The 25,728-nt window shown below is 43.2% G+C and overlaps 2 protein-coding genes and 1 long non-coding RNA gene across 6 annotated transcripts in view; 2 read left to right on the top strand and 1 right to left on the bottom strand.

Annotated features, from left to right (window-relative positions):
* Positions 1 to 11,872, top strand: part of LOC149434001 (coiled-coil and C2 domain-containing protein 1B-like) — a 32,994-nt gene extending 21,122 nt beyond the window's left edge. Inside the window, exons 8-11 of one of the 2 annotated variants that reach the window (XM_089664242.1) lie at positions 332 to 431; positions 1,766 to 1,859; positions 1,981 to 2,109; positions 5,986 to 11,872. In XM_089664242.1, coding sequence (XP_089520368.1) covers positions 332 to 431; positions 1,766 to 1,859; positions 1,981 to 2,109; positions 5,986 to 5,988 — 326 coding nt within the window. In that variant the 3' untranslated portion in view covers positions 5,989 to 11,872. Of the gene's footprint in view, positions 1 to 331; positions 432 to 1,765; positions 1,860 to 1,980; positions 2,329 to 5,985 lie in introns of those variants that run through there. The other variant, XM_089664241.1, reaches the window with a different exon arrangement.
* A 4,517-nt stretch (positions 11,873 to 16,389) lies between these two features.
* Positions 16,390 to 25,001, bottom strand: LOC149434000 (uncharacterized). The gene is made up of 2 exons (XR_016308825.1): positions 24,092 to 25,001; positions 16,390 to 17,180 (listed from the first exon to the last, which is right to left on the bottom strand). It is a non-coding gene; the product is annotated as an uncharacterized LOC149434000 (long non-coding RNA).
* The window catches only part of LOC149433999 (coiled-coil and C2 domain-containing protein 1B-like), a 126,317-nt gene continuing 124,927 nt past the window's right edge, over positions 24,339 to 25,728 (top strand). For 2 of the 3 annotated variants that reach the window (XM_089664239.1, XM_089664238.1), the window contains exon 1: positions 24,339 to 24,627. The gene's annotated coding sequence lies outside the window, so the exon portion shown is untranslated. The remainder of the gene's footprint in view (positions 24,628 to 25,728) is intronic. The other variant, XM_089664240.1, reaches the window with a different exon arrangement.

Below are 25,728 nucleotides of genomic sequence, written 5' to 3'. Positions count from 1 at the left end.
GGAAAAAAAATGCTGAAATATTAGTCAGTACCAGTATGCAAAAATGTATTTGCTATGAAATAATAAATCTCCTCTAGTGTTGTGTGTCTTAACGTGTGTGGATGCTGCTGCAATATGTAGAATTATTAGTTTAGTATTTTACATTTTAGAAGGGGGTGCCTCGAGATTGATGCCTGCTCATAATTTTAAAGGTTGCCTTGACTGGAAAAAGGTTGAGAAATACTGCTTTACTTATCACTCTGCACTGTCCTGTCAATTACACACAGTGATTGAATAATTTGTCTGTTGTACCGAGATGATGTATTTTCTGTTTGTGTGATCTTTTATACAGAGTACGAACAGTCGTTTAAACTAAATATCAACCGCAACCACAGAGGCTTCAAACGGGTGGTTCAGGCCAAAGGCATCAAGTTTGAGATCTTCCACAAAGGGTGAGTGACTAGTACTGTTGGAGAGGACAGAGAGCCATGGCCTTCCCCAAAGCTGTAGCCAGTGTTAGCTTTGACAGGTTTTAACCACTTGCCCTCCTGAAGATTTACCCCCCTTCATGACCAGGCCATTTTTTGTGTTATGGCGCTGCATTACTTTAACTGACAATTGCGCGGTCATGCAACGCTGCACCCAAATGAAATTTATGTCCTTTTTTCCCACAAATTGAACTTTTGGTGTTATTTGATCGCCTGTGTGTTTTTTTTTTGTTTTGTGCTATAAGCAAAGACAATTTTGAGAAAAAATATTTTAGATTTTTTGCTATTAAACATGTCCAGTAAAAAAAATTTAAAAATCAAATTTCATCATAAATTTAGGCCAAAATGTATTCTGCTACATGTCTGCTAAAAAAAAAATCCCAATATTTGTAAATTAATTGGTTTACCTGAAAGTTATAGCTTTTACAAATGGCGTTATAGATTTTTTTTTCCTATTAGTAATGGCGGCAATCAGCCATTTTTAGTGGGACTGCGGCGGACATTCTGACACTGGTGGGAACTAACTTGGTGTCACTGACACCAATACAGTGATCAGTGCAAAAAAAAAAAGAATTGACACTGTACTAATGGCACTGTGCAAAAAGGGGTTAATGTGAGGCGTGATCAAAGGGTTAACTATGTGCTGGGAGTGTTTTACTAGGGGGCAGGGGTTGTGTTCTTCACTGTAAGTGCACTGATCGGGATGGCTGTACTGTGCACAGCCATCCCGAGCAGTGTGCTCGAGCTGACAGGGAGGAAGATTGTTTGTAAACAAAACAATCTTCCTCCCCGTCGGAGATGCTCGGTAATCACCGGGCGGGACCCAGTGATTGACATCTGCGAATGGCAGCGCGGCTCGCGACCCCTACCCGGAAATGCAAAATCACGTATATACAAGTGCTTTTGCGCATAGGTGCTGCCCTGTAGCAGTATATCTGCTATAGGGTGGTCTTTAAGCTTTTAATCCTCATCCTTTTTGCCCCACATAACAATATAAACGTCAAATGTTCATTCCAACTGTACCCCCCTCCTAGTAAGAGCTGGCTCCTTACTCCTGACTTAGGATAAAGTACTAAAGGTTTGTAAGTGTTCTGGGCTGTCTAGAGTTGTCTGTAAATATAGTAAGCGATATGATTGGTGGGTATTTTTTCATTGCATCCAAAATGAAGCATACCCGCTCTGTTTGATCGACAACAGAGATATATACAGAAGATGTCCATATCATGGTTGTGTGCAGCCCATAGACTTGTTTACTTAATCAGATGTTGTTAAAAATACTTTTCTCTCCTCTTCTGCAGAGTATTCTTGTTCAGAAGTGATAAGCAAATGGGGACCGCAAGTGTTAAACTGGACAAGTTGGAGACGCAGTGTGAGATTCGAGAGATTGTAGAGGTAATAGTAATATCATTTTAATGCATACATCTAGTAAAAAAAATACAAATAAAATAAGAATACTATACTTTACCTTTGCAGTGATATACTTAAGCATATCTTAATGAACTTCCTATTTCAGGTGTTTGATGGAAGAAAACCAACTGGAGGGAAACTAGAGGTAAAAGTTAGGTTAAGGGAGCCTCTTAATGGTCAAGACCTTCAAACGGTGACAGAGAAGTGGCTGGTGATGGACCCTGTTACAAGGAAGGTAATGGCATCTGGCTGATCAGAGGTTTCTTGCTCAGTTGGGTATAGAATTTGTTGGCATTATAAAACTGAACTCCTCCAGGTGTGAAGGAGCTACAAGTCACGTTGCATGTGTTTTCATGGTGCAGCTGAAAACTCACATCTTCCAAACAAGAATAGTGGTGATCAAACCTCAATTTCAGTTTTGTTCAAGACTGTAACGGCTACGATCTTTGGAGCCGATGGTAGGCTGCTTTGATCCATATGGATGTTTTTGTGATCAGAGTCTGGTTAAAAGTGGTTAAACCTGCTAGAAAATTGTCAGGTGTATAACCATAAATGGCCAATTTGATGCACATTGCAACCCCTACAAGGATTTTTCACTTGTCATCAGAGTACTCCTTAGCTCTGCCAGTTGAGGCAGTGTCCTTTGCCTTACAAACCCTATAGTCACATCATACTTTAGACCAGAATGTGGCCGCAGTCACCCAGTTTCCTTGCTGCTCCTGACTTCAGAGGCCCTAAGCACACTACTGCTTCTTTCCTTGTAGAGTCCTTAGAGAGAGGCATGTCACTGGTTTCAGTAGCCATTTCCTACTCTGATTTTGGGTCACTTTAGTCTTTCCCTGACTATCTTTGAGGAATTGCTATTGCCTATTTCAACTCTTATTGATGTAGTACATACTACTCTACATTTAGAGGCTTAGCCTGCTGTCCACAGTCGGGGGTCCTGCAGAGCTCCAGTAGCTGCAAGGATCTTTCCATTATACCCTCGAGGTATTTCTCTATGAAGACTAAAAGCACCTTGATGGACCCTGGACACCTCTTAAGCACTTACTGGATTTGCTCCCCTTTGGGAAGGATTTTGGTCTACACCCACTGTGCATCTGCCTGTCACCCAACCCTAGGTCAGTAGAGAGGATCCTTATTTTCAATGTTTCTGCCAACCAATAGTTAGAATCCCTCTTTAAGACCCAGTTCTCATTGGAAGACCCTGTCCTTTGCCCTGTTCTCTCTGTGACCTTAAAGCCTCATTCACATGGGACATATAAATCCTGTGTGCTTTCTGGGGCATGTACCCGCACATTGGGAGCAGCGACTGTCTGTGCACCTGCTGTGTCCCAATTGACAGCAATGGGTCTGCCTGCAAGGGGATGCATGGAACCCCTGTGCGTCCCCATGCGGGAATACACGGCCCTCACATGGGGCATGGATTTATATTCCCATGTTAATGACACCTGATTTGTCCAACTGGTAAAATGGTCTAAATCTCTGGAGATCTCACAACTGCAGCAGCGGATCTCTTCCTGACTGAGCATGTGGAGTAGCTTTACGCTTCAGCTATTATGGCCAGCTTGTCTCCCATGTGTACCTGTTGTCCATACAAATGCTCAGAGCACTCTGATTAAAGGAGCGCCTGGTCTGCAAGGGACAACATCCCTTTAGTCTAAGCCTTGATATTATCATTAAGAATATCACTGGAGGCAGGGCCTCTGCCTGGCTCTGTTAAAAAGTCTTCAAAAGGGCAGGCTAAGTCCCCTTCTTTCTCCTACTCCAGGAATAAATATGCCTAGGTCTTCCAAGCCTGATTCTCCCATCACCTAGTAATAGCAGTTTACTCTTGAAGTGATTGTAAGCCCTCACCTTATTAACCAACCCATTCAGTTTAAAATAGAAATGAAAGGCAAAACATTTGTGTTAAGATATAAAAAAAAGTTATACCTTCCCCCTGCCCATTTTTATAAGTAATAACATTCCCTCTGTTGTCAGCTACATAGGAGCTATGGAAGGAGAAACTGCTGCATACTGATCTTCCCAATGAATGGCTGTGCAAACTTTACTCCCTCCCCACCCCCAGGTCTCCACTGTCCTTGCCTGTGGCGATTCTCCACTGTTAGAGCACCTGCAGCTGCTCCACCTGTCTGGGGATATGAAATCCCCACTGCTCGCTTTCTTCTCCCTTGAGCGCTGTCGGGACAGACTTGACTGGTCAGAACCATCACAGATTGACGACTGGGACTGTGCATTAGCTTTGCTGAGAGGGTCTCCTCTATAGGATGACAGACACCTTCCCTACTCCTCACAGAGAGAAGGAAGAACAAAGAATGGACAGAAGATCCAATAGCCCCTGGTGGTAGGTCCTGCCCCACAACTTGCGACATCCCTGGAACACATCCACATGGGCTAGGTGTCCCAGCTTGTCCAGTTGACCTCAGATGAACAATAAAGATAGGGGGAGGTATATACACACTGCGTATATCACAACCTGCTTCATGCATTTACAAATGATAACAAAAACGTGTATCATAACAACTGCGCTAAATATACAATGGTAAAACAGTATAAATGGCTGTACTGTACAAATATAGCTGTGATTATAAATTATATGTAGTCGTATATCTGGTTCCATAACGGTCTCTTAGGTTTGCTTACAGTACTTAAAAGGCCTTATACATGCATAAGATACACTATTCCCTCCACTTTGCATGTGATATTTAGGAGATCGTATCTGTCTATTTGGCAGCTGCATGTGATGAAATGTTTGGGAGACCAGATGTACGACAGCATATGTTAAGAGAAAATAAAAGAGGGCGCACTCTCCTCATACCGTGATAAAATTTTTTATTAAAAAGTAGGTAACAAAAGTGTACTCACAAAAAGACCATAAAAACAGACATTGAGCCAATTCTTTCAGCCCCAGACACAAGGGTCCTGTCTCAACAACTGCCCGGTTGGAAATAGCTGACGCATTTCAGGAGATGCACTCCCTTCCTCAAAGCTAAGACAACTGGAGGTGCCAATACCCCATATATAGGGGAAATCACAAGTGCGTCCTCTTTTTTGTTTTCTCTTAACAGTCCTTATATTCCCCCATCCTTAGAGGGCTGCACCCCATCAAGTGACAGACACCGTGTTACACTGAGGAGCACAAAGATTTGGTGTTTTTCTATCGTTTTCATACAACAACATATACAAATAGTAAGATTACAAATCTTACCAATTGGAAGGTCACTACACTCATTAGACAGCAACATATTACACAATACCATATCAGTAAATACATCTCAGCAACAAGTATGCATACAAATATATTACCTACTCATTTATGTTTAGATTTTAAATATGAAGCTGTATTTTGGATGTCTTGAGGCATCGGGCTTAGTCCCATTTGGTCTCCTCCTGGTCTTATCATGGGGTGGGATTTTTGGCCTCATTTGGTGCCAGCTTCAGGTGTTGGTCTGCAGACAGTCTCCAGTTTTTGTTTTTAATGGGTCTGTTACCAGTTATTTGCTATTACCCTTCCCTAAGTTTGACTGTTTTTGGAAGTTCCAGTACTTTGACTTCCCATGTCCCTCAATAGACTGAAAAATCCTTCCCTTGAAGAACGTTGAGAGACACAGCTCCCACCCCTCTCTACGTGTGATAATGCTGTCAGTACTGCTTTGGTACAAAACTGAGGCATTCTAGAAGTAGGAGGGGGTTAAACTCTGGGGTGACCTACAGTTTTTGTTTCCCATTTTCCAGCCCCCATGTAGGTGGTAGTGTAACCCAAAGGTTTAGGACTTGCTGTGTCCTTACCAAGAAAAGGATTTTACAGTGAATAAAGTCCAAAGGTCTCCTAGCCAGTCCAGTGGCATGAAGGTGGGTCCTTCCTCTTCTCTGGTGGTGGAAGGTCCATCTTCCCGCACTGAATGATGCCCAAGTAATGTGTGAATGAAGTTTGGTGCAGTAGTAATCTGAATCCAGGTTGCACAAGGATGTCCTCCTGTCCATGACAGCCTGGACTCAGGATATGGGTTGAATAAAGTCTAGGAGTCCTAATAAAAAATGTTTAAAAATGAGGAAAAAAAATTGATAATGTGGTTTTGATTGTAATCCCTCTTGTTTCCTCCTCCAGTGAAAGTGGTGCAGTAAGAGGATGGCATCCTGTACAATGAAGACGCTGCCTTCACACACCCTTGTCAGCCTGTTCTTGCCGTGTATTCCACAGGCCAGAAAAGGAGTCGCATACCAAAGGACTTCCTGCAGCGTTGAAGCACATAAGAGGAACGCCATCATAACCGAAAGATCATGTTAATATATCAATGCAGAATGTCCGCGGCTGTGCAGCCCCTGCGGCCTTAGAGTGCGGCAACCGCTCTACCTTACTAACAGTACAACTTGGCGTCACCCACATGTAATCTCTGGCTTTCTTATGTGTTGAATGTAAATGAAGATCTGTTTTATGATCACCGGAAGACCAGAGGACAAGTGTGACACAAATTTCAGAATGTACTGCAACAGAATCCTGCTGCTAGCCTGTGAGGGGTTTCTGTTAGTGAGACCCATAATTGCAGCATAGCTTGCCAGCAGAATTCCTGATTGTGGATTTGCTTCTGGTGCTGAAACGATGCTGATTGCTCAAAAGCTGCACTGCTAAACAAAAAACACATTGTGCTATTTCTAGCTGTTTTTAAACCAGTTTACAGGTTAATGTGTCTGCTATTGAAGGAAGGAAAGGCTGCTATGTAGAGGTACATTACCCAAGAAGTATGTTTTTACTTCGGAGGTCCATCCATCTCTGACTACAGTCACAGCCCACCTCAAAGTTTCATGTTGATTTCAACCATTCTAGGGTTAGTGAGCTTAGAGCCTCATTTGGTCCCAATTGGTCCCAGGTTGGCCCTAATCAGTTCCCTATTGGGATGGCGCAATGTCCACAGTATGATCAGCTTACAGAAGTGGTGCACATATGAAAAGAAGTTCACTCCCTTCATTGTAAAGGGAATGATCGGCACCTGCTCATGAGATTTAGAATATCTCTGCAATAACCATCTGATGCTGGTCAGCCCTCAAAGGGCAGGTTGTTATCTGTCACAAGAGGCGTTCAAAGCGTTCAGAACATTTGTACTGTGTGTGGCCACCCTGTGACAGAGCAGGGAAATGATCATCTTTGTAAAGATTATTATTTTGTTCCCTAATGCCTGAGCCCAATGAAACATTCACATTTCAATGTCATAAAGGAACTGAAAATTCACAGAGTTCTGCAGTATTTGTAAAGCCCACATTTGCCCCCTTTTCAGCCGAGTACTACTTTCACCTGCTTTATAACATTCTGCTGCTGCTGAAATCTGACAGATTAACCAAATAGCATTTGGTGCTCTGATCTAGCAGGTTCACGTTGTGCCCAATGGATATCTTGCCCACTTGAAACAATGACTTGCTTGGATCAGGAAGGACTGTAACATTCTTCATATGTTATTTCTGCTGCTTTACATTTGCTTGTGTATACAAACTGGGGATGTGCTGTAGACATCGGCAATTGTGGATTCACCCATGTTTTATCAATGGGATCCTGCAATACAGTACAGACAGTGATGATTGTTGTTCTAGAAAACATAACAGCCTGTACAAGCCTAGTGGAACAAGAGAATAAATCATTTGGAAAGTTGATCATTCCAGATTCCTGCTTCACAATATCGGTGCTAAAGGTAGAAGATCAGGCTGATGGCCCTTTTACACGTATCTGTTCCATTGCCGTGTGCTACCACACACGTACATGTGCAATGTGTTAAAGCAGCCCATTCTTTGGAATGGATTGGAAACAAAATAAAAGCAAGACTTGCACTTTTTTTGTTTGTTTTTTTTTTTTTTGGATGGGGAGCGCCAAATGCACTGCATGTGTGTTGTGGTGCTCTGCAGTGCTGGTCCTTGGAACCTACTGGATTTTGGTGTCTTTCTAAAAGAAGGCACCACACTGAGTTCTGTGCATTACCAAAATGCAGAAGTGTAAAGGGGGCCTTGAGGAAACCTTTGGATGAGTTGCTGAGTCACAGACTCTAGGAACTTTAGTGCCACCACTAGCCTGGTGAAAGTACGCAGCCATTGAAATCATCTGTTCTGTATACTTTTTCCAGGTTAGTGACTCAGAAAGAATTGAAGCCAATGGATAAATGACACCCAGACAACTTACATTTTACATAGAAGGAAGTCAACAGTGGCAGACTATTTCTCTGCCTTGTTCACACAGGGTGTACTGTACGGTACAAGTGTACACCATGTTTACCAGCACAGGGTTGTACAGGTGTTCCATGCACCCCCAGACAGACAGCTCCATCAATGTCTATTGGGACACAGTGGCTACACTGACAAGCCATTGTGTCTTAATATGACAGCCATGTTGGTGCCGGTACATGTCCCCAAACTCACACTGTCTGCATTCAGGGACACGGACCTGCAAACTATAGCACACCCTCTGTGAGCAAAGCGTTCCTATTGAAAGCTCATTCCTGGAACACTGACATTTATGTGGGGTATTATTTCTGTGCAAGATTTTTGCAATTATTTTCTTCAGTTGTGGATCTGGCAGGTTTTTTCTTGTTGTTAAGCATATCTGTTTGCTTCAGCTTTGCTTGTGGTTTAAAAACAAACTTGCATGCTTTTTTCAGTAATGATTTCCTGCACAGATTACAGCTTGCCCAGGCGTGCGTTTACATTCTGCACAAGTCCCTGTAGTGTAGGTTATGTCACACAGAATTTATAACCGCAGCTGTGTGGATTTGTCATTTCTGGGCATAAGTTTGCATATCGTACATAACATTGCATGTGTTTGTAAATGATTTATCCCCCACTGTCAGGTTTTGTGTTCCATAGCACACACTAAGTTGCTAAGCTGCCCATTTACCTGCAGTTATAGCTGCCCCAGACATTTCCTTCTTGGAGAAAGGGGTCACCTACAGTGATCTGACCTTTGTGTGATCCAGACAATTGACAGGTATAGGTCTATATAATGCAGGTGACCATAAACAACCTGTATTGATACACTTCCATCCTTTGTACTACTGCATATTCTATATCCAAATAATTTCTGACTGGATAGCTATTGGACACTAAAGCCAGCCATACATGGATTGAAACTCGGCTGGTTTAGCAGGGTTTGCCTGAATTTCTATCCATGTATGGGTACCCTGGTTGCACAGAAGCGATGTATCGATCAACTTGTGTACAACCAGCCTGTTGTGTTTTTCCCAAACGATTAGTGCCACCGGCTATAGCCAGCAACATTAATCACTGTGTTCTGCCGGCTGGGATGGCTCCTTGTCGGCAGAACACAATATAATGGTGGGAGGGGTGAATTGAGCAATTTTCTTTTCTTCACCCATGGGTGAAGAAAAGAAAATTGCATAATCTATGGCCTGCTTTAGGCTGGTGGTGACCCATTCATTTGTACATGTAGGGGCACCATTAGGCCTGATTCCAGACCTCTGCTTATAAACATTCCTTTTATAAAAGCTTGCTGTGCACACAGCTCTTCAAACAATTACAGTTGTCATCCTGCTTAAAGGAGCTTTTTTATAGCAATAAATCACCTTCCAAAGCCTGTTCAGGTCAAACCCTGAATTCTATAGATGTGCTGGTTGTCGCTTTCAGCAAGCTTCATGCCTGCTACCTGTTGATCTGACAGAAATTGTGTGAGCTGATACAGGAATACTCTGTGCTGTTATCAGTTACATTTTTTTTCAGGTCTTTGTGGACTACAGAACACTCCCTCTTTCCAGTTTTTGGAGAAGAGATTTGGAGGAGTTCTGTAGTTATGTGACCGCAATGCTCCATAGATACACTACACTGGGGTTCATTTACTAAAGGCAAATAGACTGTGCACTTTGCAAGTATAGTTGCTGCAGAACTTATAAATGAGGGGAAGCTTTACTTTGCAAAGAATACCCAATCACATGCATAGAAAATTGGAAAAAAAAACAATGTTTTTCTTGGACGTTATTGGATGATGGAAGTCAGGAAGGAAGTCCTTGCAAAGTGAAGCTTCCCCTCATTTACCAAGCTCTGGAGCAACTTCACTTGCAGAACGCAGTCTGTTTGTCTTTAGTAAATCAACCCCACTGTGTTAATGCTGTCACCCTGTAACAGGAAGTGTGTTACTGGCAGGATCACTGGGTGAAAATAAAAAAAATATTTGGAAAACAAAACTAGAACAACTTTGGACTGGAAAGATGTAATCTATTTGTGTTTGGGCTTACATACACTTTAACATCCACATACTGGTGAAAAAGGGTGCTTGTAAAGCTATAGGAAAGCTTCTCAGCCAGTTTACAGCTTTGTAAATGCTTCCTTTACATACTGCCATTCAGACTAGTGTTTCCAAAGACTTACAGGAACCATTCCCAAAAGAGTACAGTTGGTGGCAAAAAAATCAAACGACAGCAGCTGCTTTTCCCATAGTGTAAGTCATTACTTCCATCTTCTGATTACTTTTAAATAAATAGAGACCTAAAGTTGCACTAGACAGGATTTTGTGAAATCTTTACTGCTGCTGGAACGCTGCTTAGGAATAGTGCAGCCAATGACTTGGCACTTGCCGGAGCACGCCTGTTCCCACTCAGCAGCAAATTTTCAGTGACAGATGGAGTGATCATAGAAGCACTTATGCAGGCCATACATGGGTCAAAGTCAGAACAAATATTCTTTAGAAAATCTGAAATTTCGTATGTTTTGTAAATCGATGATGCCACCATTGATTTCAAAATTCGACCAACCAAGCCTTCAATTTCACGTTGCTACAGAAAATAATTTTCATGGCCAAGAATTTTCTTTTCTTTCCAGGTCACAGCTTATGCTTGTCTCTCTTTCAGTTATATTTCTCACACTATTCTCCCATCATTGATTAGAAATTCATTAATTTTTCAAAAAATTTCCAACATACCCGATCACTCAAATTCATTTTGTGGCCCACTAATGGTGCGAAATTCAAACCAAAATTCTTAGAAAAGATTTTCGAAAGAAAACTCTTACGTAATTCGACCCGTGTATGGCCGGTTTTGTGCTATGAGAAGGCTCAGCACTGCATGACTCATCTGGCAGGAGGAGGTCTGCTTCTATCTAAGAATTTACCTCCTGTCCCTGGAAGTGCCTTTAACTGAATCATTCTGTTGGCTCTGGGTCATTTAGCACCATTAAGGTAAGCCTGTCTCAAACCATTCCATTCAAACTGGCCATATGTGAAAAGATGCATAAGCAGAGCTTACCAGCATACTAAAATGATCTAAAGCAGGGGCAGGCGACCTGGACACTCCAGCTTTAGTGAAAATACAAAACCCACCATGCTGTGGGAGTCACCCCTGTGACTGTCCGTCTTGCCATGCCTACCTGTTCTACCACAGCTGGAGTGCTGAGGTTACCTCTACCCCTGATTTAGAGGTTATGGCAGCAGAAACTATATGAAAATTGCAACTTTTCCTGTAAATGTTGAACTTGGCTCCACTCCCTTCTTAATATTGGGTAATGAGGCCACCCAGCACATCAAAGGACCAATGGGTAGGTCTTTGGGGCCAAGCTTGGCTTACAGGGAAAGTCAAGATTTGCATGTAGTTCCAGTTGCCTGCAGCTCTGACTCTTTGAATTGTATTAGTATGTTCTCCCTGAAGGTTTATACTGTTTTTATATCCTAGGCTTTGTTTGGATGACTGAGGTTTGTGACAGATTTACTTCCAGTCTGTTCTGTGTGCCTTTTACTTTGAGATAGGCTATAATTGTACATGACAAGGGAAGAGCGAGTCCTACAGACAAGGACCCCTGTTCGCTATGACATACCTTGTTAGGGTCTCAGATAGAGAAGGGGTTAATGTTTTCTTTTATAATTCTTCCACCATAGTGGAGATGTTTGTGCTATGTGTAAAATGTCAATATTTGGACTGTTAATGGAAGCCATTGTATTTATTTTCTTTCTGGTGGGTAGGACACAGAACTGTATGTACTGTATACTAAAATAAATTTAACGGGGGCACCTTTCATGTCTGAGTATGCGGTGTGTGTTTTAATACAGCATTTCAACAGATCCTGTATTGAAAATTTATGGGCTGCCAATGCTGTCACCTCCTTCTGGAAATTCTAGTTGCCTGGCTGTCATGCTGCAGTGGCTTCAAAAACCAGAGTCTCTGTCCAAAACAAGTACCGTATTTTCCGGCGTATAAGACGACATTTTAACCCCTGGAAATCGTCTACAAAGTCGGGGGTCGTCTTATACGCCGGGTGCTGTGCTGAAACCTTACCGTACTTCCGGGTTGACGCTACTGCGCATGTCTTCGGCAGCAGTAGACGATCGCGGATCACCGTAGCTCGCAGAACTGCATGAGACGTCGGATGCAGCAGTGCTCGATTGAGCTTGACTGAAACTGTGATATGCAGAGAAGGGATACACAGTGATTCTGCGCATGTCACAGTTTCAGTCACGATCAATCGAGCACTGAACGGCTGCATCCGACGTCTCATGCAGTTCTGCGAGGAATGGTGATCAGTGATCGTCTACTGCTGCCCTAGACATGTGCAGAAGTGTCAGCTCGGAAGTACCGGTATGGTACTGCTGCATCCGACCTTGTCCCCTTAACTGCTATGAGATACGGTAATTATTAATATTATAATGTCTGTGGCAGTTCTGTGCAATTTATGGTATCTTGGAGACAGTCAGGGCTGGGCAGGCAGGGAGAGCTGACCCACCCAATCCAAGCAGGCTTTGTATGCAGTGTGCACAGTGTGCACAGAAAATACTGGTACATTGCTTGCCGTGATTGGTTGGAAGAGGGGGGTAGTCTTATACGGCGAGTATAGCCCAAACCCTATATTTTAACAGGAAAAGTAGGGGGGTCGTCTTATACGCCCAGTCGTCTTATACGCCGGAAAATACGGTATGTAGATCAGAGGTTCTGACTTCTTAGGGGCCTGTAGCTATGGGCTTGTGTTGATGGCCTCAACACAAGAAGTAGAAATGCATTTGTGATACCAATAGATAAACATAAAATCAGAAATCCAAATATAAAATAAATACAATAACAATTCATGATATATAAAAGTTAAATCACAAAAAAAGTGAAAAAAAACATGTGAGATACAAAGAGTCTTTTCACAATCCATAGTACTAAAAGGTCCCAAAAAAGTAAAATGTGAAATCAAGAAAAAGTACTTTCACAATCCATATAATACTGAAGGTGTCCCCGCACTCCAACTTCCTGATAGAACGTGCATCCACCACTAAGTGACACCATTTCGGGAGCCTCTTACCAGACAATGTGGACTATTAGAATGTAAATGGCCAAAAGCGCTTAGACATATCCTTTAACCACAATTCTTCAGGCATAAGGTACGTCCTCCATTGGAATCTCTGCCAGCATTAGAAGTTTGGGAAAGATAAAAATCCCATAGTGTAGTATGTAAAAACCACTAAGAGACACCAGTTTAAATATACACAGTTGTGTTCAAAATAATAGCAGTGTGTTGATAAAAGTGAATAAAGCTCAAAATCCTTCTAATAGCTTTTATTTCCATACACACAAATGCATTGGGAACACTACACATTCTATTCCAAATCAAAACATGAAGAAAAATATATCACATTTGTGTTGTTCCTCTAAAAAAAATTGAAGAAAAGTGAATATTAGACTGTTCAAAAAAATAGCAGTGTTTGTATTCTTCTTTACAAACTCAAACATTCACTATATAAACTGAAAAATGTTTGAAGATTTTGCTTTCCTTTGAATCACTTAATGAATATTTGGTTGTATAAGCACTGTTTCTGAGAAATGCTGTACATCTGTGTTGCATGGAGTCCCCCAACTTCTGGCCCCTGTGAACAGGTATTCCAGCCCAGGATGATTGGACTACATTCCACAGTTCTTCTCTATTTCTTGGTTTTGCCTCAGAAACTGCATTTTTGATGTCACCCCACAAGTTTTCTATTGGATTAAGATCCGGGGATTGGGCTGGCCACTCCATAACGTCAATTTTGTTGGTCTGGAACCAAGATGTTGCACGTTTATTGGTTGGGGTCATTGTCTTGTTGAAACACCCATTTCAAGGGCATTTCCTCTTCAGCATAAGGCAGCATGACCTCTACAAGTATTCTGATGTATTCAAACTGATCCATGATCCCTGGTATGCGATAAATAGGCCCAACACCGTAGTATGAGAAACATCCCCATATCATGATGCTTGCACCACCATGCTTCACTGTCTTCACAGTGTACTGTGGCTTGAATTCAGTGTTTGGGGGTCGTCTGACAAACTGTCTCCGGCCACTAGACCCAAAAATAACAATCTTCCTTTATCAGTCCACAAAATGTTGCGCCATTTCTCTTTAGGCCAGTCAATGTGCTCTTTGGCAAATTGTAACCTCTTCAGCATGTGTTTTTTTTCAACAGTGGGCCGTTGCGGGGGCTTCTTGCAGATAGCTTGGCTTCACATAGGCGTCTTCTAATTGTAACAGTACTCACAGGTAACTTTACACCTTCTTTATTCTTCCTGGAGCTGATTGTTGGCTGAGTCCGCGCCATTTTGGCTATTCTATCCATTCAAATGGTAGTTTTTCGCTTTCTTCCACGTCTTTCAGGTTTTGGATGCCATTTTAAAGCATTTGCGATCATTTTAGCTGAGCAGCCTATAATTTTCTGCACTTCTTTATATGTTTTCCCCTCTCCAATCAACTTTTTAATCAAGGTACGCTGTTCTGAACAATGTCTGGAATGACCCATTTTCCTCAGAATTTCAGAGAGAAATGCACTGTAACCAGCATGTACAACATTTGCTGCCTTCCTTCCTTAAATAAGAGCAATAATTGCCACCTGTTTATCAAAGAATGAATGACCTCACTAATAGAACTCCACACTGCTATTATTTTGAACATGCCCCTTTCAATTAGTGATTCAATTACACAGAATCAGCAGCATGCATGTCATGACTGTTGGGTCTGTTGGATTTCTATTACTCTACTACACCTGCTAGTAAATTATTTGCCATGTAGAAATATCATTTCTACCAAAAACAGTGATTGATCAGGTTAGTGATGTCTGACTGCTATTATTTTGAACACAACTGTATATGCACAGTCACTAAGTAACAGTATACATGTCACATCAAAAGCAAACTCCAAAACTGCACAAAGCACATTAACTTCCAAAGTAGCAGGCTGAAACTGTACCAGGCTTTGGTCGGCGGGCGTGTCAGATCATGTTACATTGTGGCCACGCCCAATGCGTTTCAGCAAAAAAAAAATGTCATTGGGGACAAGCTGGATTTTTTTTTTCTTTCACGTTTTTCACTTTTTGGGACCTTTAATACTATATGGATTGTGAAAGGACTTTGTATCTCACTTTTATATATCACAAATTATTATGTTTTATGTTATTGTATTTATTTTATATTTGGCTTTAGTGCTGTTTTCTGATTTTACTTCTGAGATCATTCAGAATTCACTGACAGGTGCGTTTAACCTGCAGTTTCACCTGTTTCAAACAACTCTCGTGTTCCTTTAATGTATAGAAATGCAAAATTAATCTGCTGCAAAAAAGCATCTGCATTTGGTGTTGCAGACCCCATGCATCCGTGTCAAAGTTTGACATGGGGTATGTGGTCATGCAGCTGCTGCATTCATATCCATAGACAGCTGTGGATACAGGTACAAAAACAAATGCCTCCTTCCTGCAGTACAGGGGCCATGTGAGTCCTAATTTGTATGCTCATTTCAGGGTCCATAACAAGATACTGAAGTAGGAGACAGCAGGACCACTAGTGGTAACGACAGCTCCTGTTTTTTCCTCTTGGTACAGGTTTCCTTTAAAAGAGTTTTCCCAGAGAAAAAAAAATGACCTATTTGTCTGGGGCCCCTCCCAATAGACCAGGACTTCTCCTCTAATCTTCCCGTTTCCAATAATGTTTAACTGAAATCCAAATCAACCCATGGAGCCTCTCATTGTAAGATCACATAGTAGTACCAGGTCTAACCAGAAGATGGGGCTGGAAATGACAGGTCAGAGGTCAGGAGCAATGTATGGGAGAAGGGATCACCTGTATTGAATGGAAGGTTAAACACCAACAGAGGACATTCAGTTTTTCTGGAAATCCACCTTAAAGCGGAACTTCACTCTCCCAATCAACACTGCATTTTTGTAATTCTTATGCTGCTACCATTAGTAAATAGATAGGGTTCTATGTTCAGGCAAATGATGTTATACATTTCAGGTGTCTTCAGGAGGCGTTTTCTTAGCTAAGCACATCCTCCTGCCTGCATGCCTAAGCTAAGGGAATATGGATTCCAGGAATGCTACTGCCCTTATTCAAGATGGCTGCTGCCAGAAATGCTAGCAGGTGTTTTTCAAAGTGATTTCTCAGTAAACTAAAGCATAGAGACATAGATGGATGGAGGAGTTTGCTTTGAATATTAAAAATGAATGAAATAGTGTTTTTAGTTTGTGTTGCTCAGAGGCAGTGTAGTTCTGCTTTAAGTAAATTTTTTTTCTGGTTGTAGAAAATAGTGTTACTGTTTGCATTACAAAATAAAATATTTTTATTAAAGGAAAAATACATTTTATAGTCCAATCAAAAAAAGTCATGTTACATAATGATTGTACATTACCAAGGAAGAAAGCAAATTAAGTTTTGCATCAGAACAAATGAGGTATTGTAGGAGCTTCTAGAATCCGGTGTGAGTGGGTTGGGGTGCCATGCAATGCTAAAGTCCCTTCGAAGCAGCATTTTGTACACTGATGAAAAAAAAAGCCTAGTAATGTCTTATTAGAGCTGCTGAGCCTGGCCACACATCTAATTGTAGGTTAGACTATTAAAGTAGAACTCCAGGCAAAACTTAGGTTTTGTAAACAGTGGAAAAGGGTTAAAACTTTTTTTAATTAACTGCTGCCTATGCCATCACTGGGGAGATTTTTACTCACTTCCTATCATCGGATATCGTATGTACTCTCCAGCGCCTCAGGATATGCACAGCCAAAAGGGAAGCCAAGGGTACCAGGACAGCGACAACCAAAAGAAAATGTTCCAGGGGTGCAGCCCTCCTCAGACGGGGAAATCAGCCACTGGATAGAGAGAAAACAGGTGGCGCACACACCTAGTGCATTATCCAAGGTTTATTGTAGGAATGAAATAATAAAAACATACTCACAGACAAAGCATGTATCTAAAAAGCATTTCGGGGACGAATCCCTTCCCTCAGAGCTGATGACCAACCTCTGATGCTGATGTATGATGTATGGACAGAAAGAGCCTCGCTCTTGATGGGCATCTTGTCAATACTCCTAGTGGTTTGTCATGCAAGGGGACCTGGAAACAGGAAGGCCAGATTAGGGTTTGCCAATTGACATCTAAAAAAGCCTTCACAGTTCTGGAACAACATCCTATGGACAGATGAGACCAAGATCAACTTGTACCAGAGTGATGGGAAGAGAAGAGTATGGAGAAGGAAAGGAACTGCTCATGATCCTAAGCATACCACCTCATCAGTGAAGCATGGTGGTGGTAGTGTCATGGCGTGGGCATGTATGGCTGCCAATGGAACTGGTTCTCTTGTATTTATTGATGATGTGACTGCTGACAAAAGCAGCAGGATGAATTCTGAAGTGTTTCGGGAATATTATCTGCTCATATTCAGCCAAATGCTTCACAACTCATTGGACGCCGCTTCACAGTGCAGATGGACAATGACCCAAAGCATACTGCAAAAGCAACCAAAGAGTTTTTTAAGGGAAAGAAGTGGAATGTTATGCAATGGCCAAGTCAATCACCTGACCTGAATCCGATTGAGCATGCATTTCACTTGCTGAAGACAAAACTGAAGGGAAAATGCCCCAAGAACAAGCAGGAACTGAAGACAGTTGCAGTAGAGGCCTGGCAGAGCATCACCAGGGATGAAACCCAGCATCTGCAGATGTCTATGCATTCCAGACTTCAGGCTGTAATGGACTGCAAAGGATTTGCAACCAAGTATTAAAAAGTGAAAGTTTGATTTATGATTATTATTCTGTCCCATTACTTTTGGTCCCTTAACAAGTGGGAGGCACATATGCAAACTGTTGTAATTCCTACACCGTTCACTTGATTTGGATGTAAATACCCTCAAATTAAAGCTGACAGTCTGCAGTTAAAGCGCATCTTGTTCGTTTAATTTCAAAGCCATTGTGGTGGTGTATAGAGCCAAAAATGTTAGAATTGTGTCGATGTCCCAATATTTATGGACCTGACTGTAAATATAAGACACAAACCAAAATCAAATGCTTTCCTTAAATCACAAAAAAGGTAAAGCAGAGCCCCACCCAAAAGGGGAAGTTCTGCTTTAAGGACTGCTCCCCCGCTCCCCATTAAAGATTGGCACCTTTGAAGAGCGGGTACCCGAATTTGACGGGTACCCGCTTCTACTTCCGGTCCGATCGCCTAGGTGTCCTCCCTCCCTCCTTGAGGTCTTTTGGGACACATGACAGGTCCCAGAAGGCTACAGGACCATTCACGAGTGCAGTGCTACTCGCGCATGCACAGTGGGTACCTGGTTGTGAAGCCGCAAGCTATCACAGCCGGGTGCCCACACTGAAGATATCGGCCTCCTATAATACAGGATGGCTGGTGAAACGAGCTGCGGGGGACACACCACGGGACCGAGGGACAGGTAAGTGGCTATTTTTTAAAAGTCAGCAGCTACAGTTTTTGTAGCTGCTGACTTTTATTTTTTGATAGGTTGAGTGGAACTCCGCTTTAAGATTAACATGCAATCCATCTTAAGGCTGAATTTACACTGATTTCTGCTAAACTTTTGGGAAAACAGATGTACATTTCCATCCATTTTATGCGCCTTTTGCTTTTTATGTGTCCTGTTCACACTACAATGCTGCGTTGACCTGTATTGCAGTGCGTTCAAATGGAAACATGTTGGTTTGACACAGCTCAACACAGGGCTGTAGTATGAACAGTCCACATAAAAAACTATTGTTTTTTTTATGTGTCTATGTGATGACCTGCATTTTACAAGTGTATTAAAACGCAGATCAACACGCGCAAAAAACACATGGAAATCTATTTTCTCTGTATTTTAGCACAACTTAGTGTGAATAAGTTTACCTTAAGCCTGGGTCTCCAAACTTTTCAAACAAAAGGGCCAGTTTACTGTCCTTCAGACTTTTGAGGGGCCAGATTATGGCCAGTGGGGGTAGAAAATGTCCTAGGCCCAGCATTGGTGAAAATAAACATGGCCTCGGGGTTGATGGTCAGAAATAGGAAGAGTAGTGCTCCATCATTGGCATGTGTGGGATGAATAATACCCCATCATTGGTGTCAGGGCAGGAATTATACCCCACTGTTGGTGTCAGAGGAATAGTGCCCCAAGGGCCAGATAAAGGCTAGCAAAGGGCCACATTCGGCCGCAGTTTGGAGACCACTGACCTAAAGCCAAAAATTATAGTATAGAGTAGGGGGAGGGTTAAAAACACAATGAGATTCAATTCCCATCTATGTCCCATTAGAAGGAACAAGGGTCCCCATTGGAAGATCTCCCCTCTATTCCTGTTCTGGTGGTAACTCAAAATTTTGGATTTACCCTCACTTTCATTACCAATGACACTGGTAAACAGGACAATCAGAAATCTCTATAACAGGGACATAGACCCACTATTTTTGTTTTATTGTTGTCTAACACTTCACCAGTTCATTCAAACCTAAAATGAAAAAGTTCTGCATGTAGTTAAAGCAACCTGTCAGATCAGATATACAATGATAAGTCCCAGCAGGTCCTGCCATCCACGCATGCAGAAGAACACCACAAATGCTAGGGCATGCAATGACCTGTTATTTCTCAGTTTATGATGAAGAAAAGTCACCTGGCTGCCATAAGTAAACAGGCTACAAACTATGCCCAGCCATTCACTGCATTCTTGCAGCCATTGGGAAATACTGTGAGAGCTGTGATTGGTCACAGCTTGTCACATAGTACAGGGCTATTCACAACAGCCTTGTACCATGTGACCTCTGTGATCATTCACAGATTTCACAAGTAGTAAGCAATGAGGTCAGCAAGTGACATCTTGTTTACTACTATTCATGTGATCACTGATTGGCCAATCAGTGATCACATGATCGGGACCTCACACAGAGGTCCCGTACATACAGCGATCGCCGTTCCGCTGTGTCTGGGGAGCGCGCACAGGCTGTAAATGCAGGCGCACTGCTCCCGTCCGGCTGTTTATGTACATGGGCCGGACGGGAAGTGGTTAAAGGATTTTTTTCGCCACCTGTGTCCCATTGGTAAGATTTCTGTTTGCTTCCTGAGCTATAAATACTACAGGAAATGAAAGAAAATCACTCTAAAGTGAGGTAAATCCCCTCTTCGTAATTAAAGCTAAACTGATTTTTAAAAAATTGCCCCTTTGCACTGTAACAAATGAATACTAATGAAGTGTGTGAAATGTACAGCTGTTGCTGTGGTATGTAAATTTTACTTTTATTCCTCCTGTAGAGTAAATTGCCCGCTTTGCAGCCCATCCGTTCTGATAACATTTTGCTTTCCTATACAAGGCATTCTGAGATTGGAGGAGGTACAGATGAGCATCACAATCTCTCCTCCTCCAATCACAAAGCACTTGGCATTCACTGAAAAGAATGCAAAAGGTTTTCAGAATTGCTGAGCTGCACAGCGAGTGAGCGGCCAGCTGCCCAATCGAATACTCCAGATGGAGCTGTAAGTTTCAGCACCAGACATTTGATGCTGACTGTACTGTATGGGGGGAGGGGTGGAATTAAAGTAATAGCAGTACACAACACAGGAAAAGCCACACATTGTACACACTTCGTTAGTGTTCCATTTTTAGGCGCAAACAGCTAGATATGGTTTTTGGCAGGAGTTTAGCATTAGGCTCCATGCACACTAGCAATTTATTTGAAGATAAAAAAAAACGCTGAATAAAAAACACTGGTAACAGCATTTTTAGTAGCATTCAGAAGTGTTTAGGAGTGTTTTTACAGTTCATGCAGAGGGAAACAAAAGCTAGAAAAGAAGGTGTTAGGAGCAGTTTAGTAACAATTAGGAGCTGGAAAAACACTCTAAAAACTCTACAAAAACATTTTTTTTTCTGCTTCTAGACGCTGAAGCTCAAAAAATGCTAATAGCCTAGTGTGCATGGACACATAGGAGAACACTATTTAGCTTCTAGGAGCAGAAAAAAATGCTAATAGCTTCTAGGAGCTTAAAAAACAATATTTGTGTGCAGGGAGCCTTAAAGCAGAACTTAAAGCGGAGCTCCACCCAAAAGGGAAAGGTCTGCTTTAAGCCTTCATCCCCTGCTCCCCATTGGGGAGTGGTTACTCGAATTTGACAGGTACCCGCTCCCACTTCCGCTGCTATCACCCAGGTGATCGGAAGCAGAAGCTGCCCTCCCCCCCTCTCTCGCCGTACCCTTCTGGGACACGTGACAGGTCCCAGAAGACTACAGGGCCATTCACAAAGCACAGCGCTTCTCGCACAAGCCCAGTGGGCACCCGGCTGTAAAGCCACAAGCTGTCACAGCCGAATGCCCACACTGAAGATGCCGGGGAGAGAACACGGCCGGTGAAACCAGCCGTGGTGAGGACATCACTGGACTGAGGGACAGGTAGGTGTCTGTATTTTAAAAGTCAGCAGCTACAGTTTTAGTAGCTGCTGACCTTTATTTTTTTTTTTTCAGCTGGAACTCCACTTTAACTCATAACAACTTGGTAAAAAATAATGTGAAAAAATATGCAGTGACCACAAAAAGAAAATCCACAAGCAGCTGGCACAGAAAGACAAACCCACTTCATCCTCAAAAACATATATTAAAAAAAAAAAAGCTGCAGTGTTAATGTGTATACCATAAATAATAAAACGGCTAGTAAAACACTAGAATAATTATATCATGAAGACTGATGACGTGTGATAAAAGTCATACGTGATAAAAATCCTATAATCGGTGCATTTCTAAATAGCAAAAAGTCCAAAAATAAAAGTGCCCAAAAGTATTTAAATAATAACAATCGGGATTGGGTGACATCTAGTGAAAAGTAAATCGGTGACAATCCTTCCTCCTAATGCACTGATCAGAAGCAAAGGATAAATGAGCTTTTGTAAAACAACTCCTCCAAAAGGTATAACCCCTCCACGGCCAGAATAGATGTATATCAGATACAGCTGGGCTCTATATGGAAGTCCCTCTGGACAAAGTATGACTTCTCCACGGCATAACTCGGACACCCGTCCAATAAGGATGAATTTATAAATAAAAAATTCTACACCATATGTGGCTTCTCTTGGGCTCCGGATTGTGAGCTTTCTCCCTCCAGGATTCAGCCTTATCAGACCGGTGGCCGAGTTATGCCGTGGAGAAGTCATACTTTGTCCAGAGGGACTTCCATATAGAGCCCAGCTGTATCTGATATACATCTATTCTGGCCATGGAGGGGTTATACCTTTTGGAGGAGTTGTTTTACAAAAGCTCATTTATCCTTTGCTTCTGATCAGTGCATTAGGAGGAAGGATTGTCACCGATTTACTTTTCACTAGATGTCACCCAATCCCAATTGTTATTATTTAAATACTTTTGAACACTTTATTTTTGGACTTTTTGCTATTTAGAAATGCACCTATTATAGAATTTTTATCACGTGTGTCACCAGTCTTCATGAAATAATCGAATGTTTTACTAGCTGTTTTATTAAGTGTTCCTGCATGGCAGACCACCTACTGTTATCTCACATATATACTTATTATTATAGCCAAATTTACCACCCTAACTCCTCCCACAGTTTTTACACTACAGACAGTAATATACCGAAACATGCGGATTGTTCCCGATTGGTGTGCTATTACTTTGTGGAACGTTTCGCCGAATGGTTCACGAAATATTGGTGTTTTTTGTGATGAAATTTGTCCCATAGGAATGAATGGCGCAACTAGAGTGTGAGCTGACAAAGCTAGAGTGTGAAAGGAAAAATCAGGATAAGATTTGTAAACTGCCATCACTCCTTCATTTTCAAGCCCACCTACACAAATCTTATATCAAACGTTCAGCTATCCCTGCTGCCACTACAAATGTTCACGGCTAAGCCATAGTCCTGATAGTTTTCACAATATGACCATTTGTTTGCAACTCACGCCGCCCATTGACATTCATTGAATCTCCATTCCCAGCCACCTGAATTTTTAAGGGACATTTTTAAACTGCGACTGTGCCTTCATTTTTAATATTTCAGAGACATACTATGCATCAAAATGTAGGTCTGGGTCTTGTGATTCTCACAATGTAAAGCTCTTTGCTGTAGGATTTCTACTTTTAAAAACTACAACCGCTTGAAGATGGCAAACGACAGTGAAGTTAGCAAGTTGGAGCAGTTTGTTTATAAAAGTTCCTCTGAGCTTGCTGTAGAGTGAGTTGCCATAGCAACCCAAGGGGGGTCAGCAGCCAGCAGAGTGACCAAAGCTAGAGTGTGAGCTGAAAAATAAAAGTTGAAATGCATTTCTCACTCTATCAAGCTTGCCATGGAGTTTCACAGGTCAGAACTGCAACATACTGTGATATAGGAGACATTCAGAGGCTGCGGACACGGTACAAGAAATGGTCAGGGACTACGGACATGTTACAGTATAGGAGACATTCAGAGGCTGCGGACGCGGGAGACGGCCAGGGGCTGCGGACACGGCGCGGGAGACGGCCAGGGGCTGCGGACACGGCGCGGGAGACGGCCAGGGGCTGCGGACACGGCGCGGGAGACTGCAAGCATGCTGCAAGTGTGTTCTAGCAGTGACCAGTGTTCTCCCAGTGTTGGAAAAACACCAGTCAGCGCATATGTGGACAGTTTTGCAAAATATAAGAAAGTGGCAGAAATCCGCAGCAGTTGAAATTTCTATCTTCCAGTCAATTGCTCAAGCACAGTTAGGAGGGCAGTAAATGGTTAACACCTATGTGAAGCTGCCAGCCTGACCAGTCTAAATCCTGCAAAGGCAACATAAAGGAAAGCATGAAATAAATCATGGAGGGCTCACACAGGACTCTGATCATAAACAGCTGAAAGTCATCAGTAGAGATGTGTGACCCCCTCACATGGAATGCCAGCTGCAGCGTCTTCCACAAGTCTCCTGATCGGTAGTCCCCCTCCGGTGTGCAGTGCTAGTGTACACACAGAAACAAGGAACCCAGCGGGACAAGAGCCAGGGGAGATGTTCCCTAATCAGTGATCATTACCTGAGCTGCACACTGCAGGCTGGAAGGGGGACACACTGATCAGCGGCCTTCTTGAAGATGCTGCAGGTAACATGTCAGTGTGTTGATGATGATTGTCAGCTGTCTGTACAGAGCTCCTTGTGTACAGTGCTGTGATTCGTTTACTCCTTCTAGGGATCCTGCACTTCCTGTTTACTCTCCCTCTGAAAAGGAGGAGGAACAAGTCATTAGCAGTCCCTCCCTCCTACTCAGATCAGCGGCACTATTGGTGACACACTGATCATCTACAATTACAATGATTTCACAGATAGTCAGCACAAACGGGCAAGCAAGGGTAAGGGGCGTGGCCTAATACACTCGGCAGGGGCGTGGCATTACATGTGAAAATGGGCGTGGCATGGGTTGCTAATGACGTCACGTCTCTAGCAACCAATCAGTGTCTTTCAGCGCTCTGCGTCGCTTTAGCTCAGAGGAGTGCTGACACTGCTGGGATCAACACGTATGTGGCGCAGTGGAGTGTCATACAGACGGACCAATGGACTACGAAGCCTGCACAGGTAGGAGGAGCCACGAACATATGAGCGGGGGTTGATCTGGTCTCTGGGTGGATGGGAGCGGATTGCGGAACGGAGGCGGAAAAAGACAGTAGAATTACTGGGAGCGCCCTGTATGGTTCTCCCTGCAGAAGATGAGAGCTGGCGCTTCGGAGGGGGTTGTTCTGTACCCAGAACTGCAAAATCGCGTCTATTCATGTGATTTTGCGCAGAGCAGCCGCCCTGTAGCAATATATCTGCCATAGTGCAGTGATTGGTTAATAAATCACCTATTCACCAAAGCTGTCAAATCGCCGATGTCCACAGACAAGCCGACTGTGGGGCCTAGTACAATGTAATCAGTAGTAGATATCCCAGCACCACACAGGGCATATGGCTTTGACTTCATTCTAACTTACTGCTTTGCCACACCTACCACAACACTAAGCCCCGCCTCCACCACTGGGGTCTAATAATTAATTTCTTAAATGTGGCAGTTCTGTGCTATGGATGGTGATCGGCGATCGTCTACTGCTGCCGAAAACCATGACATTCGCAGATGTATCAGAGACACACTCATCGTGGGGGAACTCATCTTGCCGCTACAATGGCATTGGGACCCACATGATCTCTAACGCTGCAGGCATCGTGCAGACCCTCTCGGGGCCTGTGTGTGCAGGCATCGCAGAGGACCCTCTCGGGGCCTGTGGGTGCAGGCATCGCAGAGGACCCTCTCGGGGCCTGTGGGTGCAGGCATCGCAGAGGACCCTCTCGGGGCCTGTGGGTGCAAGCATCGCAGAGGACCCTCTCGGGGCCTGTGGGTTCAGGCATCGCAGAGGACCCTCTCGGGGCCTGTGGGTTCAGGCATCGCAGAGGACCCTCTCGGGGCCTGTGGGTTCAGGCATCGCAGAGGACCCTCTCGGGGCCTGTGGGTTCAGGCATCGCAGAGGACCCTCTCGGGGCCTGTGGGTTCAGGCATCGCAGAGGACCCTCTCGGGGCCTGTGGGTTCAGGCATCGCAGAGGACCCTCTCGGGGCCTGTGGGTTCAGGCATCGCAGAGGACCCTCTCGGGGCCTGTGGGTTCAGGCATCGCAGAGGACCCTCTCGGGGCCTGTGGGTTCAGGC

Source organism: Staurois parvus, unplaced genomic scaffold (assembly GCF_062004578.1).
Source record: "Staurois parvus isolate SC_StPar_1 unplaced genomic scaffold, SC_StPar_1.0 ptg001864l, whole genome shotgun sequence".
In the NCBI taxonomy this organism is placed as follows: Eukaryota; Metazoa; Chordata; class Amphibia; order Anura; family Ranidae; genus Staurois; species Staurois parvus.
Note: the sequence above shows the minus strand (reverse complement) of the source record. Positions and strands in the feature narration are given on the sequence as shown.